Source organism: Eurytemora carolleeae, unplaced genomic scaffold, assembly GCF_000591075.1.
Source record: "Eurytemora carolleeae unplaced genomic scaffold, Eaff_2.0 scaffold153, whole genome shotgun sequence".
In the NCBI taxonomy this organism is placed as follows: Eukaryota; Metazoa; Arthropoda; class Copepoda; order Calanoida; family Temoridae; genus Eurytemora; species Eurytemora carolleeae.
In genome coordinates, this window is record NW_019396203.1 from 142938 (window position 1) to 162005 (window position 19068).

The 19068-nt window shown below is 30.7% G+C and overlaps 2 protein-coding genes across 4 annotated transcripts in view; one reads left to right on the forward strand and one right to left on the reverse strand.

Annotated features, from left to right (window-relative positions):
* Nucleotides 1–7140, forward strand: part of LOC111698029 (serine/threonine-protein phosphatase 6 regulatory ankyrin repeat subunit B) — a 16513-nt gene extending 9373 nt beyond the window's left edge. Inside the window, exons 5-8 of the mRNA XM_023468247.1 lie at nt 173–365; nt 3951–4070; nt 5207–5299; nt 6858–7140. Of these exons, the coding sequence (XP_023324015.1) occupies nt 173–365; nt 3951–4070; nt 5207–5299; nt 6858–6977 (526 nt within the window). The 3' untranslated portion in view covers nt 6978–7140. The remainder of the gene's footprint in view (nt 1–172; nt 366–3950; nt 4071–5206; nt 5300–6857) is intronic.
* Nucleotides 7141–13704: 6564 nt separating this feature from the next.
* The window catches only part of LOC111698010 (dnaJ homolog subfamily C member 16), a 29111-nt gene continuing 23747 nt past the window's right edge, over nt 13705–19068 (reverse strand). For all 3 annotated transcript variants that reach the window (XM_023468221.1, XM_023468222.1, XM_023468220.1), the window contains 3 exons: nt 17976–18133; nt 14943–15055; nt 13705–14520 (listed from right to left, as the gene is read on the reverse strand). In XM_023468221.1, the coding sequence (XP_023323989.1) occupies nt 14460–14520; nt 14943–15055; nt 17976–18133 (332 nt within the window). In that variant the 3' untranslated portion in view covers nt 13705–14459. The remainder of the gene's footprint in view (nt 14521–14942; nt 15056–17975; nt 18134–19068) is intronic.

The window sequence follows — 19068 nt, forward strand, 5'->3', positions numbered from 1 at the left end:
ATATATATTGTATAGATGTGGACAGGATGATATATATATTGTATAGATGTGGACAGGATGATATATATATTGTATAGATGTGGACAGGACGATATATATATTGTATAGATTTGGACAAGATGATATATATATTGTATAGATGTGGACAGGATGATATATATATATTGTATAGATGTGGACAGGATGAACCTGAGGAGAGGAAGGATGAGGAGGAGGATGAGAAGGAGAGAAGGAAGAAAGAGCAGGAGCGGAGTAAAGCTCAGATAGCTGAGCAACTGCTCCAACTTGGAGCGAAGGCTGGAGCTAAGGAGCTGAAAGGAGAACAGACTCCGCTCCATCTAGCGGCTATGAACGGGATGGAGCAGGTACAGTGTATCTGTTTTTTTGTATCCAATAAACGTAAACCGAACTGGCCCAAATTTTGTTTGGGACATCACGTGGCCCCATGGAAGGTTTATGAATTATCAAAAATTCAGAAATTCGCCTCCAACAAAAATTGATTTCATTTAAATTTTAAACATTTTGAAAATCCACGAATTTTTTTTTGAAATCTACGAACTTTTTTTGTTTTTTTTTACAATGAACACAAAGAGAACAAAATTGAAATAGAAGATGGGTGCGAAGCGCCCTAAAAGCCTAGTATTTAAAATAAACTTTTAAAAAAATGAAAAAATATTTTCTTTTTCGTTTTAATTTTGAAAAGATAATCCGCTGAAAAGAGACAATCAATGTCAGATTTATTTTCTATAAAAAAAACGAAAACAAACAATTTAAAATATGATAAAAATATTTATAAATGGCTTTTCCTACCGGAGGGGACAGTCAGTCTGCAAAATTCATTTGAAGTCATTTTTAGGGATTTTAAGTGTCAAAGAACTTATATTACATACAATAAACATGTGAATTCAGTAACGAATCGATATCGTCTTTTTATATTATGCAATCGGCAGTTTCTCCATGCATGTAGTTTTTGACGACCCGTAAACGTTTAATTCGTTCTAACCTTGCATGGAGGTTTTTAGCAATCTTTTCAGACTTGATGTCGTCTTCGAATAATCATCAAAAACTAGATTGGGTGGTTACGTACAGGATGTCCCAATAACATGGGAATTATCTGACGATTACTAAATCGTCTTGGTTTGACGCGGCATTATTTCTTGAACACAGTTTTAGTGAAAATCCAGTTCAAATTCTTGAGATATTCAAAATGTGGTCTGCCATTTTTGAACCTTCAAACTTACGAAGTTGTTGAGAAATTTTTACGGGTTTCAGCTCAGTAAATAGTAAATATTGAAAAAAAATGTTAAAATATTTAATATCTGTGTCAATTTGTAAGATACAATAAAAAAGCTAATTAAAAGCCCATACGACGTACAATCTTTTTTTTTTGGTTCATTTATTAACTTAATAAGTTTTCGAATAGAATTTTTTTAAACAAATGACGCTTTTATTTCTCCTTACTCTGAAGCTCTCTATGGAACGGATGAAAATGTATTTTGCAAAATAAGATAATTAATTAGAAAGACTTGTCAGTTTATCCTCACAATTATTCAAGCGAGCAGAAATGTGCCCATGTCATCTTCATATCGTTAAATACTTCACGTAAATAGATGAGTTCATCTGGTATTAAGCAAGCTTTGCTTCGCAACATATCAAACAGAAAACGTTGGAGCAAACAGTTTAGAAAAAAACATGAAGCACAGTTAAAGAAAGTAACATGGAGCAAACATTTTAGAAGAGTAAACATGCAGCAATTAGATTACAAGAGTAAACATGGAGCAAACATTTTAGAAGAGTAAACATGCAGCAATTAGATTACAAGAGTAAACATGCAGCAAACATTTTTAGAAAAGTAAAATGGAGCAAACAGTTTAGAAGAGTAAACATTGAGCAAACAGTTTAGCAGAATAAACATGGAGCAGACAGTTTAGAAGATTAAACATCGAGCAAACAGTTTAGAAGAGTAAACATCGAGCAAACAGTTTAGAAGAGTAAACATCGAGCAAACAGTTTAGAAGAGTAAACATCGAGCAAACAGTTTAGAAGAGTAAACATTGAGCAAACAGATTAGCAGAATAAACATGGAGCAAACAGTTTAGAAGATTAAACATCGAGCAAACAGTTTAGAAGAGTAAACATCGAGCAAACAGTTTAGAAGATTAAACATCGAGCAAACAGTTTAGAAGAGTAAACATGCAGCAATTAGATTACAAGAGTAAACATGGAGCAAACATTTTAGAAGAGTAAACATGCAGCAATTAGATTACAAGAGTAAACATCGAGCAAACATTTTAGAAGAGTAAACATGCAGCAATTAGCTTACAAGAGTAAACATGGAGCAGACAGTTTAGAAGATTAAACATGGATCAAAAGGTTTAGAAAAATAAAGTTGGAGCTAACCGATTAAAAAAAACATCTTGTATAATTAATATATAACCTTGTATTCACTAGAACCCGGCATATAATATTATTTACTGACCCTAAAATACAGGGTGTCTCAATAAACATGGGAATAATATGACGACTTCTATACCTTTGTTCCATGCAGGATAATTTCGTAAATATTATTGTGTAGTATCACTATTAAAACATTTAACACCGAAAAGCACTAGTCCCGGAATTTCCAAAATGTGGTCTAACATTTTTTTATCTTCAAAATTAGGAAATTTGTCCAGATTCCAGTTTATTAAAAATCAACAAATCCGTTCAACTGTTTCATATCTCCGTCAAATTTAAAGATAAAAAAGGTAGACCACATTTTGTAAAGCTCATAAGATTTCAACCTTTTTTTTAGGCACTTTTTAATGATAACAGAAAAATATATGAAATCTGTCTAGATATTCTGAAATTCATAGAAAGCAAATAAGGTTAAATTTACATTTGTAAAAAAGGATTGTCTTTACATAATTTTCTAAGTAAGTGCTGATTTTAATTAAAATGAGGCCATCAGAATATTAAAGTTTAAATTGTTTTAATGATCATGATTAGTTAGTATTTGCATGCAATAATGTTAAATAGAAATGCTAAACCCAAGCTGAAGTCAAGGTACATAAAAAAGTGTCGTCGTGACTCGAGTTTATTAGATGTATAGTTTCATACAGTTAAACCCTAAATCAGCCATACATCGAAATAATTTACCAAATGTCGTCTTGACAATTTTTTAATGGGTTTTATACTATTTTACGTAAATCTCAGTATTTGCGAAAATAAATAAATAACCATGAATATGCGGGAACAGTTTTAAATAGCTTCATATAATCATTTGATTAAAAAACTAAATATCTGTAACATTCCATTAACAGAAATTGAAGCATACGACATTAGACGAATTCTTTTAATGCATTGCTTATTTAGGGTTTAACTGTAGTTACTTGCATTATGAGTAATATAATTGAAACTGTACGGGTAAATATTGAATTTAAAGAATCTTTTTTATTTAGACAATTTTAGGATTTACAGGAAACTGTTTTGTATCGCTTTATGAACTTAAATTTTTTTTTTATTCGTTGACAGTCCCTTTAAGTGATGTTTAGTACTGTACTGTACTGTACTGTACTGTACTGTACTGTACTGTACTGTACTGTACTGTACTGTACTGTACTGTATTGTACTGTACTGTACTGTTCTGTACGTTACTGTACTGTACTGTACTGTACTGTACTGTACTGTACTGTACTGTACTATACTGCACTGTACTGTACTGTACTGTAATGTACTATACTGTACTGTTCTGTGCTGTACTGTTCTGTACTGTACTGTACTGTACTGTACTGTACTGTACTGTACTGTACTGTACTGTACTGTACTGTACTGTACTGTACTGTACTGTACTGACTGTAATGTACTATACTGTACTGTACTGTACTGTACTGTACTGTACTGTACTGTACTGTACTGTACTGTACTGTACTGTACTGTACTGTACTGTTCTGTACTGTACTGTACTGTAGGTTGGAGAAGTTCTGATCCAACATGGCGCTGATATAAATAGTACAAATAAGATCGGACAAACTCCACTTATATACGCCTGCATAGAACAGCATATAGGCATGGCGAGAATGCTTCTGAAGGTAATTAAATTAACAGAATTAAATCTCTTAATAAAACTTAAGCATATAGGAGAAATGAAAACGATCGACTGCAAATTATCTTTTATCTTGTTTTCTGATTTAAAAAACAACTTTAAATAAGACAAAAAAAATCTAATTTAATAAATAATATAATTTAGATATGTATATGAGAGTATAGATATAATTTCTTATTATATTATATTTTTTTAAATCTTATTCTTTCTCATTTTTCGATTAAATAATTATATTTTATATTTAAAATCATTCTACAAAAGTTCACGTTTTCTTTGAAATGTTAATACCTGCCAACTGTGGTAATTTCTAACTTAATTCTCATAAGAGATCAATTTCCAAATTTTACTCAACTAAACCAATTTTCTTTAAAATTCTAAGAAGATTCCACCTAAAATTATAAAATACAAAGATTTTCCGTTAAAATGCTAAAAAAATCAAGAAATTATTAAATGTGATAATTGTGGCGTAATTTGAAATTGTTGTCAACTTTTTATTTGTCAAAATATTCCATATTAAAATTGTCTGTTTTCGAGACAGGAACATCAGATTAGATGTTTTATTTGTATCGTTCAACGTCTGAGGTTCTCAGGTTTCATCCTATACCCCCCTTTCATTTTTCCTTTACAGTCTCTTTAAATATGGTCTTTTAATGCTATAATGATGACTTTGCGAGGGATAAACAAGTTTACATGGTTACAGGCAGCCAAACAAACAGAATAAATAGAGTCTTGAAAGTATCATCCTTTGTGGGTAACCCTGTATCTGAATGAATATAAATCAGCTAGAAAAAATAAAAAAAATTTCTCTTATGATTCTAAACTATGATTTCATGAAAAATGATAATTAATCAAAAAAAAATTATATGAAAAATTGAGAGAACATAATTGAGTTTTACAGAAAAACTCCCAAATAATGGAGCACTTAAAAAAACAATTATCAAATTTGGAATTGGATCGATAAAAAATATATTTTTCGGTTTATATTATTAAAGAAATATGGATTGAACAAACATAATATTTGAAATAAAAGAATTTTTACCGATAAGACCCAAAAAAAACTCTTATTTGTGTAATCTAGAAAAAAAGAGGATTTTATCAAAACTATATTATTAATATTTTCAGAATGGAGCAAACCCTATGCTTGCTAACCCCTTACACTGGGACTGGACACCGTTACACTGGGCAGCTCTTTCCGACAACCCAGAGCTAGTCAAGGTAAATACCATCTTCGTCCTATCAGTGTTTTGACAACCCAGAGCTAGTCAAGGTAAATACCACCCTGGGCGAAGCCATGCTGCCCTGGAGCTAGTAGTGATGGGGACTGATGGCTGAATTAAGCTTGGGCGTGGGGGGGGGGGGGCACTGCAGCCAAAACATTTTAGAGGGACAAGAATGATCTCTGGAGTTAGGAAACGCCTGTGCCGAAGAGCAAAGGAATTGTCTGATGAATTATTTTATTGCAAAATTATTTGCGATATTACAGGTAGAACTTTGTGACCTTGTAGCACTTGATTGAAAACACAATATTTGAATCCTACGTGCAATTTACTTTAAATTTACGTTACTTGTAGAACAAATGATTTAGGACGAGTTACCACTGTTGACGAAACTGGAAGATTTGCAAGAACAAATAACATTTGACATAAAAAACTTTTGATGATATACTCTTCTTTTTGATTTTTGTTTAAAGGATAATTCACTTAGCACTTGTAATCATTTTTGATCAGGTGAACAAATCCCTAAAATCTTTACCACCTTAACCGTACAAATGTGGGAGAAATATTGGAAAAGAGAAAAATATAAAATTAAATAAAAGAAAAGAATTAAACTTAATTTTTCTGGAAGTTCCTTTGAACTATTCTAAAATAAAATTTAGTTTAATTAACGAAAACCCCTGGCGGCCGTAGACCCTGGAGAGAGAAATGATAAAACAAAATAATAAACTTTAAATAAACCATATCAAAAAAAATTCACATGAAAAAAAGGAAAAATCAAATTTGAAAATGAAAATAAAAATTGAAAATGAAAATTGAAAATGAAAATGAAAATTGAAAATGAGAGTTGAAAATGAAAATAAAAATTGAAAATGAAAATTGAAAATGATGATTGAAAATGAAAATTGAAAATGAAAATAAAAATGAAAAATTGAAAATAAAAATGAAAATTGAAAAAGAAAATTGAAAATGAAAACAAAAATAAAAATTTACAATTAAAATTGAAAATTGTAAATTAAAAATGAAAATTGAACATGAAAATTTAAAATGAAAATTTAAAATAAAAATTTAAATGAAAATGAAAATTGAACAGAAAAATTTAAAAAGAAAATTTAAAATGAAAATTTAAAATGAAAATTTAAAATAAAAATTTTAAATGAAAATGAAAATTGAAAATAAAAATTTAAAAAGAAAATTGAAAATGAAAATTGAAAATTAAAATTAAAAATTTCAAATTTCAAATTATGAATTATGTAAGATCAAATAATCTTAGATTGGTATTTTAAAGGTTTACACCCTTAAGATGCAATGATATAAGTTTGTGGCATAGACTTAATTCATTGATTTTACAGATTTTACTGTTAAATTTTTTTAACTTTTTGAAATTTTTTGAGGAAACATTTTTTATTTGTTCGGATTTGGGTCGTATCATGGTCCTACGAAAATATAGGCCTGATCGGTTCTGTTCAGCCGTTTTCACGTTGTTTTGACACACAAAAAAGCAACCACAATGCAACAACCAAAATACATAATTAGATTTAAAGTAAATTTGTTTGCAGGTTATTATTGAAGGCGGAGGGCGGAGTGTGGCGGATAGAACAGGACGAACTCCGGCTGGTTTGGCGGATGAACATGGGAAGATGAAGGTTCAAGAGATCCTGGAGAAATTAGTTCAATAGTTTCATTAATTAATCTTAATATATATTCATATATGCACAATTTTGGAGGAAGGGTGGGGATGGACATCTCAACACCCCCCCCCCCTCTCCCACCATCGCAAAATTTGCACAATTCACGCTTTAAAAAAAATGCAACTTATTATAAATAAAAAATACTCATGTATATAAACTCATTTAAATATACTTTCTCGGTTTTAGTTCCGATTGAAACAAATTATACAATTTTTGTCATGAATAAAAATCTTGCCAAATTTTTAAAGATCTCTGCAAATTTCTTAAGATACAAAACTGGCAGACTGTTTTTTTTGCAAAGTTCCAAGACATGAATTTTCTTTCTCCTTAAAACGTATTGATTAATTACAATTTTAAAGTCGTGAATAAATGTCCATTTTTAGGCCACCGTTTAGGCAAGTTGCATCCATCTAACTTTATAAGATGTTAAATTCTTTAGCTTAAGCTTTTGCACTAAAAATAATAAATATTTTTGCAATGTATTTACCAAATAATACATATTTTTGCAATGTATTTACGTAAAATAGTGAATATTTTTTAAATGTATTTACGTACAAATAATAAATATTTCGCAATGTATTTACGTACAAATAATACACATTTTTGCAATGTATTTACGTACAAATAATACATGTTTTTGCAATGTATTTACGTACAAATAATAAATATTTTTGAAATGTATTTACGTACAAATATAGTGAATATTTTTGCAATGTATTTACTTGTAAATACTGCATATTTTTGCAGAATAAACAAAAAGACAGAAAACGGCTCAAAGTTGTTCATCACTATGAAAAATGATTTTTTAAATATTTTTCAAAATGAAAAACTTTTTTTTGTCTATATTTGTTACAAAATCTTTTTCTCCACAAAAAGTCCAAATATTTTCTGTTGGGAAAATAAGTTGCAAACTTTGTGTGATAGTTTACAGTGTTATTTCTTCAAGATTTAATATGCTTCCATATATTATTCAGTATTTTCTTTACATCAATATACTCAGAAGAAGGTTTCCCGGGGCAAAAATGGGATAAATCTTCAGGGATCCTTGATTCGTCTTGTTTTCTTATATATTCAATTTCTAGGAAAGTTGTGGCCGTAGGTTGTCATTTATTTTTAGAGAAAATTTAAAACAATATACGTTGGCGTTTCTTATTCACAATCATACCATTCAACTTCTATCAGAGTAGCGATGATGAAGATATTGTCGTGAAGTGTGGTAAATTCTGACGCTTTTCTTTATTGATACTGCACCATAAATCCGCATGGTCACTTTTATAGAGAAACCAAAAAGAAAAAAGAAATTTTTAGCCATAAAAAAATATCTGTTTAAAGGGTGCCATCATGAATCGGAAATGCGAACTTACAGTCACTTTAATGGCATGTTTATTTTTATATTTAAAGTTTTTGCTCTTTTTCATTTTTTTTTTCTCAGGGGGACAAGGCCTCCCCGGGGCCGGGTGATCGGCCGAGTATGACATGCACATTTAACGAAAATCCGAATTAATCCCATGGAGCTTCAAAGAAAATTAGGTTTAAATATAAAATCCTAAAAGAGGATTAAAGATGAAACTATTTCATGTTTGTTTATACAATATACTACACTATACAGGGTTATTCACAAATATTAATAACTTTCTGTTTATTCTGAAATCTTCGACAAGGTTGCCATCTCAAAAATCTTCCAATAATTCCATGAATTGCATGACATCCACACCAGAGAATCCTATCTGACGAGACCAACATAAATTTCTAAAATTCTGGATCAAAAAAGAGATGGATGTACTAGGGGAGGAGGGCAAGCCACAACAACTTCTCGTCCGTGCCACATTCTCCTCATTTTCTCGTCCGAACCATCTCGAAATCCTCGTCCTTCGTTTATGATGCGTTGAAAAGTTTCTAATTTTTGAAGATTAAACTATTTTTAACAAATCTGGCCACGTTAGGGCATAAAATATGGATAGACTAAAGTATTGCAATGATTAAATCATGTTTGAATCTTTGGAGATATGAGAATGATGTCATACTTTATTTAGCTAAAACTTAAAATTCGTCTGCCTTCGTAATAGCCGCCTACCTTCGCGATATGAAATAAATAGCAAAATATTTGGCATACCTATGCCTTTCATTTTCCCCATGGAACCATCCGGAAAAAATTTATGGTTTTCACTATAATTAAAAAAAAAGATTAAAGTTCTATAATCTCGGAGTTATTTGCGGCATTCTACACCGAGAATATCTGAAAATGCGCGTAAAAAACGTGAACATTTTAAGGACATAGAACTCGAAAACTTTAATTCAATTGAAATTATTTTTTTTCGATTTACTAAAATTCGATATTTCATTTATGCCTTAACGTGGCCCAATTCTTAAACAATTGTTTTATCTTGGAGGACTAGACACTCGAACGAGAAAAAGAAGAGAATGTGGCTCGGACTAGAAATTGTTGTGGCTGGCCTTCCTCCCCTCGATGTACAGTGTATACTATGTGCGAAGAATTAATGTCACTATGGAATATTACACATATAAACTTAAATCTTAAATTCCTGATTATCTGAATCTAAATACAAACCGTCAACTCTTAAATCAGGGATTGTAATCAAAACAAGGCACCCCTGTTCTGTTGCTTTTAATTTTGAATGTTCAAGCTGCCATTTTTCCATCGTTCTCCAATTTAGGAAAATGTTCCCAGATTTGTCCGTTTAAGTTGGTGTATTTTTGAAAAGTTTGTACCCGATCGGTTCAGCCGTTTGAACGTTTATTGGATTTAAATATAAATTAAAATATATTTATCAAAAAGGTTTCCTGACCTGAGCTGTCCAAAAAAGTCATAAAATATTACATAATCAGCCATTTTTTATAATATGAAGTATATAATCTAGAAATATTTATGAGAATACAAGTTTTATAGTTGCATGATAATTTATTCCATACTAAAATGATTTATGGAATGTAGTTTGAAGAAAATCTTTATAGCATCTTCCTGAACATTTGTGGGTAGTAACTAATATAACCCCTGTCCCCCCTCCCCAACCCTTANCAACGGTTGTAGTTCGTTTAATTTTTTTTTTCATAAGAATTTCACCATCATTAAGTTACGAATCTGTTTACTGGGTAACCCACAAAGGACGAAACTGTAAAGACGACCTAAAACTCAAAATATTTGATAATTTGAGGCTTGATTTGCAAATAAAAGGACTAAATAAACTCCGTACAATCGTCTCTGAAGACTCAACCTTTGCGGGTAACCGTGTAACAAAACGATTTCTTATTATATATATTAAGATTGGTAATGTTACATCGTATACGCAACATCCCCCCTACTGAACTTCCGACCTACGCCAGTTGTTTATTTTAGTATTATTTGAGGGTTAGGTTAGGTTAAGACAAATTCTGGGTCGGGCGCTGCGGCTAGGACAGGCTAGGGGGGCGAGTGCCGCGGCTAGGGGACCGGACGCTGCGGCCACAAGTCCATATAGCAGCTGTAAAACCACGTGCTAGTAGGTCGGATGTTTAGTATAGCGGATTTAGCGTAGGTCAGAAGTGGAGTATAGCGGAAAATACACCACCATTAAGATTGTATCCTACAGAAATATTTGGTTCGAAGGTTTTTAATGAAGAAAGTTTGCGAGGCAATCTGTAGAAGAGGGGGATAATGTGGAGGGGAGGGGGGATTAAAAGTACGGATATAAGAACTATTTTATACAGAGCTAGGGAATTATCTGAGAAATAAGGCAATCTAGGATTTACTGTAGCTGCAAGCAAAACCTAGATACTGAATATATAATCAAAGTCTTTTATAACATATACAGGACTTTTACACGGAAAAAGAAGCTAAATTGTCTAAATGTATCGATCTCAACGTCTATCCAGAAAGCTGCGATCCATTCACCTAAAATGTTACTAATTTCCACCTTTAGCAGGTTCCTAATATCTACATTTAAAGGTTCCTAAAATCTACATTAAAAGGGTCTTAACATTCACCTAAAATGTTACTAATTTCCACCTTTAGCAGGTTCCTAATATCTACATTTAAAGGTTCCTAAAATCTACATTAAAAGGGTCTTAACATTCACCTAAAATGTTACTTATTTTCACTTTTAACGGGGACCGAATATCCACATGGAAAAGTTTCTAATATTCACCTAAAAAGGTGGATAATATCGATCTAAAAAGGTTACTTGTATCCACTTTGAAAGGTTCCTAATATCCACCTAAAATGATTACTAATATCCACTTTAAAAGGTTCCTAACATTCACGCTCAAAGGTTCCTAATATTCATCTAAAGAGGTTACAAATATCCACTTCGAAAGGATCCTAATATCCACCTAAAAAGGTTCCTAATATCCATCTAAAAAGTTTACTAGTATCCACTCCGAAAGGTTCCTAACATCCACCCTAATATCCATCTAAAAAGCTTACTAGTATCCACTTCGAAAGGTTACTAATATCCACTTTAAAAGTTTACTAGTATCCACTTTAAAAGGTTCCAATCATCCACTTCAAAAGGTTCCTCATATTATTAATACCAACAAAAAAAGTTCCTGTTATCAACCTAGAGGATACTAGTTCCTGTTATCAACCTAGAGGATTCTAGTTCCTGTTATCAACCTTTAGGATTCTAGTTCCTGTTATCAACCTAGAGGATTCTAGTGTCAACTCATAAATATTCCTAAACCTACTTAAATTGTAAAATGTAATTGTAATATCCACCGCAAACTGAAAAGTTTGCAAATGGAGTTAAGATCTCAGAAACTATGGACAATGTACAGGGTTTTCTTTTAATTTTGAGTGAATACAAATTTTTCTTGAAAGACCCTGTACATTGTTCTGTTCCCCCTTGTAATAACATAAGTGCAAAATAAGGTTTGGAATCAACAAAGAAAAAGTTTTCTGAGAGAAATGTTCTCTATAAGCAGGCGTTGAAAACTTTTATTAATTTTGTACAGGGTGTCCCAATAATATTGTCGTTGATTTCCGATAATTAATAAATTACATAAAGTGTATAAAAAAAATGAGAGTCTAATGAGCTTTCCAAAATCAGGTCTACCTTCTTGGTATCTTTAGAATTGAAGGAGATATTAAAGGGACAGGCCGGCTTTGTAAGGTAGTTAAACTAAGTATGCAGTGTTGTGGACGAATTCTTTAGGATTCATTTAAGACAGCATCAAATTTGTGTGGGTACATTTTCAGAATCGATTTTTTTTTTTTTATTATTTAATAACGACGACGAAAAATGAAGTAAAAATTATACAGTGAACTAATTAGATGGTTAGGAATATAATTCTCAAAAGAAATTTGTCAATAAATGAAAGCTATAATCAATTATTTTGTTTTCATCATTATATTGAATTTCTTACTTTCTAAGAATTTATTCGCAGATTTCAACAAATTCTTCAAATGTCGTTTTTTCAATAATATCAAAATCTTTGTGAATAATGAAAAAATAGAAACTAATAATTGAACAAGATTACTTGTTTCGATGATAAGATTATTTTTTTTTCTTAACCTGTTCCTAAATAACTTATTAGTTTACTAAAGAATTTTGTATACATTTTTTGTCGTCGTTATCTAATAATTAAAAAAAAAAATATTCTGAAAACGTATCCAGCCAGAAATACTATTTTGAACGTCGACTTTGAGCTCAAACTCAGGATTTACAGATCTTAAGAAGTTTAATATGTCTCAAATGAATCATGAAGAATTTGTACACAACACTGCATCCTTAGTTTAACTACCTTACATGGCCGGTGTGTCCCTTTAAATATTTGAACAATTATGTTGATTTTAAATAAACTTAATTCTGGACAAATTTCCTTGTATCTCAGACAATTTTAAAGTTGAAAAAATGTTAGACCACATTTTAGTAACCCCGAGACTTGTTGTTTTCTTTTTTTATTTGCTCTTAATAATATATCAAATTCTTAAAATATTCATGGATTGTGTTTAAAAACATAGACATCCAACAACTTTAAAAAGAACGACATGGGTAAATTAATTAAACCCGTATGCGAAAGGCAAAACAATTGTATTTCTCAAGTAATTCTTAGTAATTCTTAGTGTCTGTTAGTCCTAATAGTCTGATATAATCATTATTACATTTCTTGTTATTGTAACCTTAAATGATCTATGTATTGAAATGCTCATAAGAAAAAACAAATATACAGTTTTTTTTGAGAGGATAAATTAAGAATGACTGACTTTCTTTAAGTCGAAAGCGAGAAAATAGAAATTCTATTAAAAATGATGCGCGAAGCGCCAATTTTTTTTGTATTTTTTTCTTTAATGGCATAATTTGATAAAAGATGGTCCTCAAACATGATCATTGATCATGCTGGAGTCAAGTNAACTCGGTCAGACCCACCACTAGCTGTGCCACTGGTAGTATAGTTGGTATTGATACTCTAGATGCGCTCCAATTTTCTTAAAATGTCGTTTTCCTAGCAATGGACACGCAAAATACTCTGTGACGAATCTGATTATTTGCGTAGGATATAGGATAACGTTGTAGGTGAGAGGGGGAGGGGGGGGGGAGAATTTTCTACACTTTTTTACAGCTGACAAGCTGAGACAATCCTTCCTTAGTCTCACGAGCATCCAGAGAATCTAACCTTACTATACAACCTCGAGTTCTACATAAATGAACATAGTTGGTTCCAACGTTTCGTTTGATACTTGTAAGGAAATTATTACAGTTCTGAACACAAAAATTTCGAATTTTAATTTCATAACGATTTATTATCAATATTTACAATTAGTTGCACAATGTGCTAAATGTGGTGAAAAGTGACACACTTTTCTTTTACTGGGTTTCAAGGATCACAATTTATAATTAAACCGGTTGTTGTGGTATTTATAGGATATTGAAGTGCACATCGGTTAATCAGTCCTAGCGTATAACCAATCAACATCGGGCGGCCCAGTGAAAAAATGCGGGCAGATTTTACTAATAATGTAAGAATGCGTACAATTTACGAGAATGTATTGTTTAATAAAAAACTAAAGTAAGAAAATTAAAAAGGTTTACAGAGGTTAAAATTTTTGAAATTCCAGATTTCACGTTTATTTCCGAGCAAAAAAAACATGATAAACTCTGAGGTTGTTAGAACTTTTGTGTTTTATTCTTCTTTTACCGAGAGATCAATCTCTTATCCTCAAATTTGAAAGTGTTCACATTGGATATCAAGATCAATCGTTAAAGATTAACGTAATATCCGACAGAACTAGAGCGGTGAGAAGTTTCCCGGATTTATTAAACTAATCCGATATATGCATATTCCAGGGGAGGAGGTTCGTGGTCTTAACCTCGTTTATATCTGAGATCAAGGGGAGACTGAATACAGAAAGATTATCTTTTTTAATATTTAATATTCGGATGTTTTTTTGATAAGATTTTGTTCCAGGGGTTTATCAGTGTTCCAGCTTCAAGGGGAAATATAACGAAGGAACACCACGCGTTCCAAGATGCAAGTTCACTTATTGTTCCAAGTTGAGGGAGATATCGGGAACTCGGGCCAGTAGTTGACATGATACCTAAACACAATCAGTTTCAAGGGAGTGTTTACGTCTTATAAAAGTAAAAGAACCCACTGGAAATAGTCCGACAATGTTCCCAAATCTCAGGTTTGAAAAAAAACTCAAGACAATAATTGATTGCTCTGTTTAATATCTTTTTATGAAATAAACTCTGTATATATTCGTAAACGTTAAAGTTAAACTACTTTAAAAGTATTCAGTAAGCAGTACAAATTTTTTATTTTTAACATTTGCTTTAATACATTTTGTAAAATTTTTACCTTAACGGAAGAAATATGCAAAAAAAACGTTAAAAACTATCCGTTATAACGATCGCTTATATATATATATATTTTTGGGAATAAAGATATTGCAAAGTTTAAAAAAGCAAACTTAACAGTAATACAGTTATTTTAGTTTATGTTTTTAACGATCCAAACCTGTAGGTAGTTCCTTCGAAGAGTCGATCCATCCAGTTCTGAAGTCCATCCAGGAGCTGATCCTCGAATATTGGAAGGTGATCAGGAGAATCAAGCACAGGAGCCGGCTTTGCCTAGGATAATATCATTATCATTATTATCACTTTACTTATCATTATTATAACCATTATCATCATTATCATTAGCACTTTCATTACAATTATTAACCTTATCCTTATCATCATTATCATTTTCACTTTCATTACTATCATTATCATTATCACTTCCATTGCTATCATTATCCTCATCACTTAATTAATCACTAACACTATCATCATCCATCATTATTTTCATTTCTAGCATTATCCTTATCATCATTTTATTAATTACTAACATTATCCCCATCAATATCATCATAATTATCATTATCACGTTCATTACTAGCATTATTCTTATCATTTTATTAATTACTAACATTATCCTTATCATTATTATAAAAATTATCATTTTAACTTTCATTACTAGCATTATCCTTATCATTATATTAATTACTAACATTATCCTTATCATTATTATCATAATTATCATTATCACTTACATCACTAGCATTATCCTTATCATTTTATTCACTACTAACATTATCCTTATCATAATTATAATTATCACTTTCATTACTAGCATTATCCTTTTATAATTAAATTCATTACTAACATTATCCTTATCATTATTATCATAATTATCATTATCACTTTCATTACTAGCATTATCCTTTTATAATTAAATTCATTACTAACATTTTCCTTATCATTTTTATCATTATTATCATAATTATCATTATCACTTTAATTTCTAACATTATCCTTATCATTATCATAATATTCATGAACACTTCAGTATTACCATTAACATCATCTTCATTGTTTTATGTTATGCAAAAAAAATCTTGAACGCTTGAGCTCAATATCTAATGTAGACACTTTAAATTGGAATATAAATGCCGAATTCTTCAATAAAAGTTATGGCATGAACTCCACGGGATATCGAATAGGAACTTGATCTGTAAATCTAGCAGGATGGAGATCAATATTTCAACCTGAGTTTCACAAAACAGATGTTCTCACCTCTGACGGAAAATAATAAACAAAAACAAATTGCAGTAAAAAAGTATGAAATGAGAAGACCGGAGTTGCGACCAAGGAAATTAAGAAAGAAAATAGTTTAAGGATGAAACAGAAAATAAAATAAATACAGAACTTAAATTGAAAATTCAACAAAAGAGAAGGAATGGAAGATATGAGACAAGAATAAAAAAAATAAATCAAGTAAATCTTATTTTCATATCATGAGAAGTAATACCAACAAAATAGATACAATCTACTTTTTTTACAATAGTTTACTGATTCGGGTAAAAACTGGGAGACCTGAATCCAGGGGAGGGCGGATTAGGATTAAATTAAAATAAATCGGTTTTGGACGAAGGATTATCATTTTAATTTGAAATCTAAATGTCGAATGTAAAATTTTAATGAAGTCAAAATTCCAATTATCCCAATTCTGTCAACCGTGTTCCTAGCAGGCGGGTTCCATAGAAAACTTTAATTGAGGTTTCAATCTAAAACTTAAAATTTTTATTTTTTTTCTTCAAAACATTTTATAATCAACTAATTATCGATAAAAAATTATTTTTTTACTTATTTAAAATTCTTCTTCAGCACAAATCACTTTAGCCAAATATGTTAGGACATACATTTTTTTTAGACGAAAATGTAAAATTTAAATACATTTTTTTGGAAAAAGTATCGAAAAAGAATGATAATCTTGCGTGCTTCCTATTCATTCTTCAACTTTGAAAAATGTGTTTGTGAGTTACATGGTACCCTAAAAAGAGCAGTCAATGCCGTAAAAGACTTTCAAATAAGTTTTCACTGAAAAAATAACACTGTGGAAAATTGTTGAATCGTACGCTGCTGTTGTATATAAAAAATAACGGTTTTCTTATTTTGTAGATTGGAAAAAGTTGTAGACATAATAATTACCGCAATTTATAATAATGTTGTCAAAAAAATATCATGATTTTTATTAATTGTTAAATATTGGACTTCAACTGAAGGCTTTTTTATTTTTACTGTTAATGATATTTTTTTCCTCATCTGTTGAAGGAGGACCTTCCGACTCCCTACCCCCTCCCAACTCCCTTCCGACTCCCTTCCACTTTCATCCCGTCAATTTGATTCACACTCATGAGATGGTAATGGATCTGATGGGGAAAATATAATTTATCAATTTTCCCTAAAATAAAGTTTTTCCATTTATCTAAAATAAATATAAAAAAATAACTAAGTTGAAAGATATTTCTTCTCTCTCAATTTTCCCTCTCCTTGGAAAATATGATTTCCACCTTTAGATTTGTAATGAATCTCATGATAAACAAATTCTCCATAAATACAGTTTTCATAAAGGCAAAGTTCTTTTTGTCTAGATGTCTTATTATTATTTTCATGATCTTGGTTTAAGGAAATTTACATTTTCTTGGTTTAACCGTTTTATTTCATCTTATTCCTTAATCTTATTCTTGATTATCTTGGTTTGAGGAAATTTACATTTTCTTGGTTTAACCGTTTTATATCATCTTATTCCTTAATCTTATTCTTGATTATCTTGGTTTAAGGAAATTTACATTTTCTTGGTTTAACCGTTTTATATCATCTTATTCCTTAATCTTATTCTTGATTATCTTGGTTTAAGGAAATTTACATTTTCTTGGTTTAACCGTTTTATTTCATCTTATTCCTTAATCTTATTCTTGAGCATTTGTTGAGAATCAATTTAATCATATACAGAAATAAATTTAACATGACTTTTTTTATACAAATTCTGTTAGAAATGCAAAATGAACTTAAAACTTGATGAAAAAGAAAATATTTTTAATCATATCAGTTGCATTAATTTAATTTTTGATCCTCAGTTGATGAAAATCTTTAATTTGAATCTTTCGTGAACATTATTTCCGACCTGAGCTGAGGGTTGACGAAAAATACAAAAATATATGCTCACCCTTTCGATATCCTCGTTATCAGAACTGTCATTCTCGCTCTCGAAGCCCATGAATGCTCCTGAGGACGTATAGTACCCTGGCCTTCTGGCGGCCTCGGGGTGCTTAGCATGATACATGCAGAAATATCGTCGATGTCCATTTAAACTCAGAACAGTTCCTAAAAAGCAAATTTTATAACTTGTGTTTGTTAGAATAATTATCCTTTTTAAATATGGATGATATTGATATATGAGTTTATATATCATATATTTAGTAGTTATCAAATAAATTATCAAGTACAATAGGTGGCAACAGAGAAATGGATCAATTATACACGACGTCACAAGTGTCAAATATACCAAGAAAAACGAAATTTTGTTAGATTTTGAAAAAGTATTAAAACAGAAAATAAAGAACACATAAAATTGCACTTATTTCACTGTAAAATAAGCAATTTATTCTAAAATTATCATTATTATTAATAATTTTGTCGGACTAATAATTATAGTTCATAAACCTCTTGACAGATTTGCCCTAAATTTAGATTAGTGAACTCGGTAGAACCACGGCAATGTTCTTGGATTAGTGAACTCGGTAGAACCACGGCAATGTTCTTAGATTAGTGAACTCGGTAGAACCACGGCAATGATAAATTATTTAATTTTGTAAAATTTTGAAAATGCACGAAAAAATATTTTAAATTTTTTTTGTTCATACTGTACAAAGAGAAGATGCTCAGTACTCCTCCCAGATAAAGCCACAATTAAAAGTTGAAAAAGAAGATGGGCGCGAAGCGTCCTAAAAGCCTAGTTAATTATATAAATCTAAATATAAATTGCAAACAACTTGTGTTATCAATTGCTTTATAAAAATCCAGGCATAAAATCAGAATCAGCAGTCCAGACATTCTTCTTTTGTTAAAAGGGCTGTAAGCGTAATTTGAAGTGTTCCTCCATGTGAAACGATGGTAATGCCCGATTCACAAGGGTACCCTCAAAAGCTTTGTCTGATAAAGTATGAATTAAATATCCATGCTTTTATTTCTTAAAACTGTTTATTTTCATTTGCGGTTTCTCTGAGAAAATGACTTGTGCATTTGTTGCTTATAACACG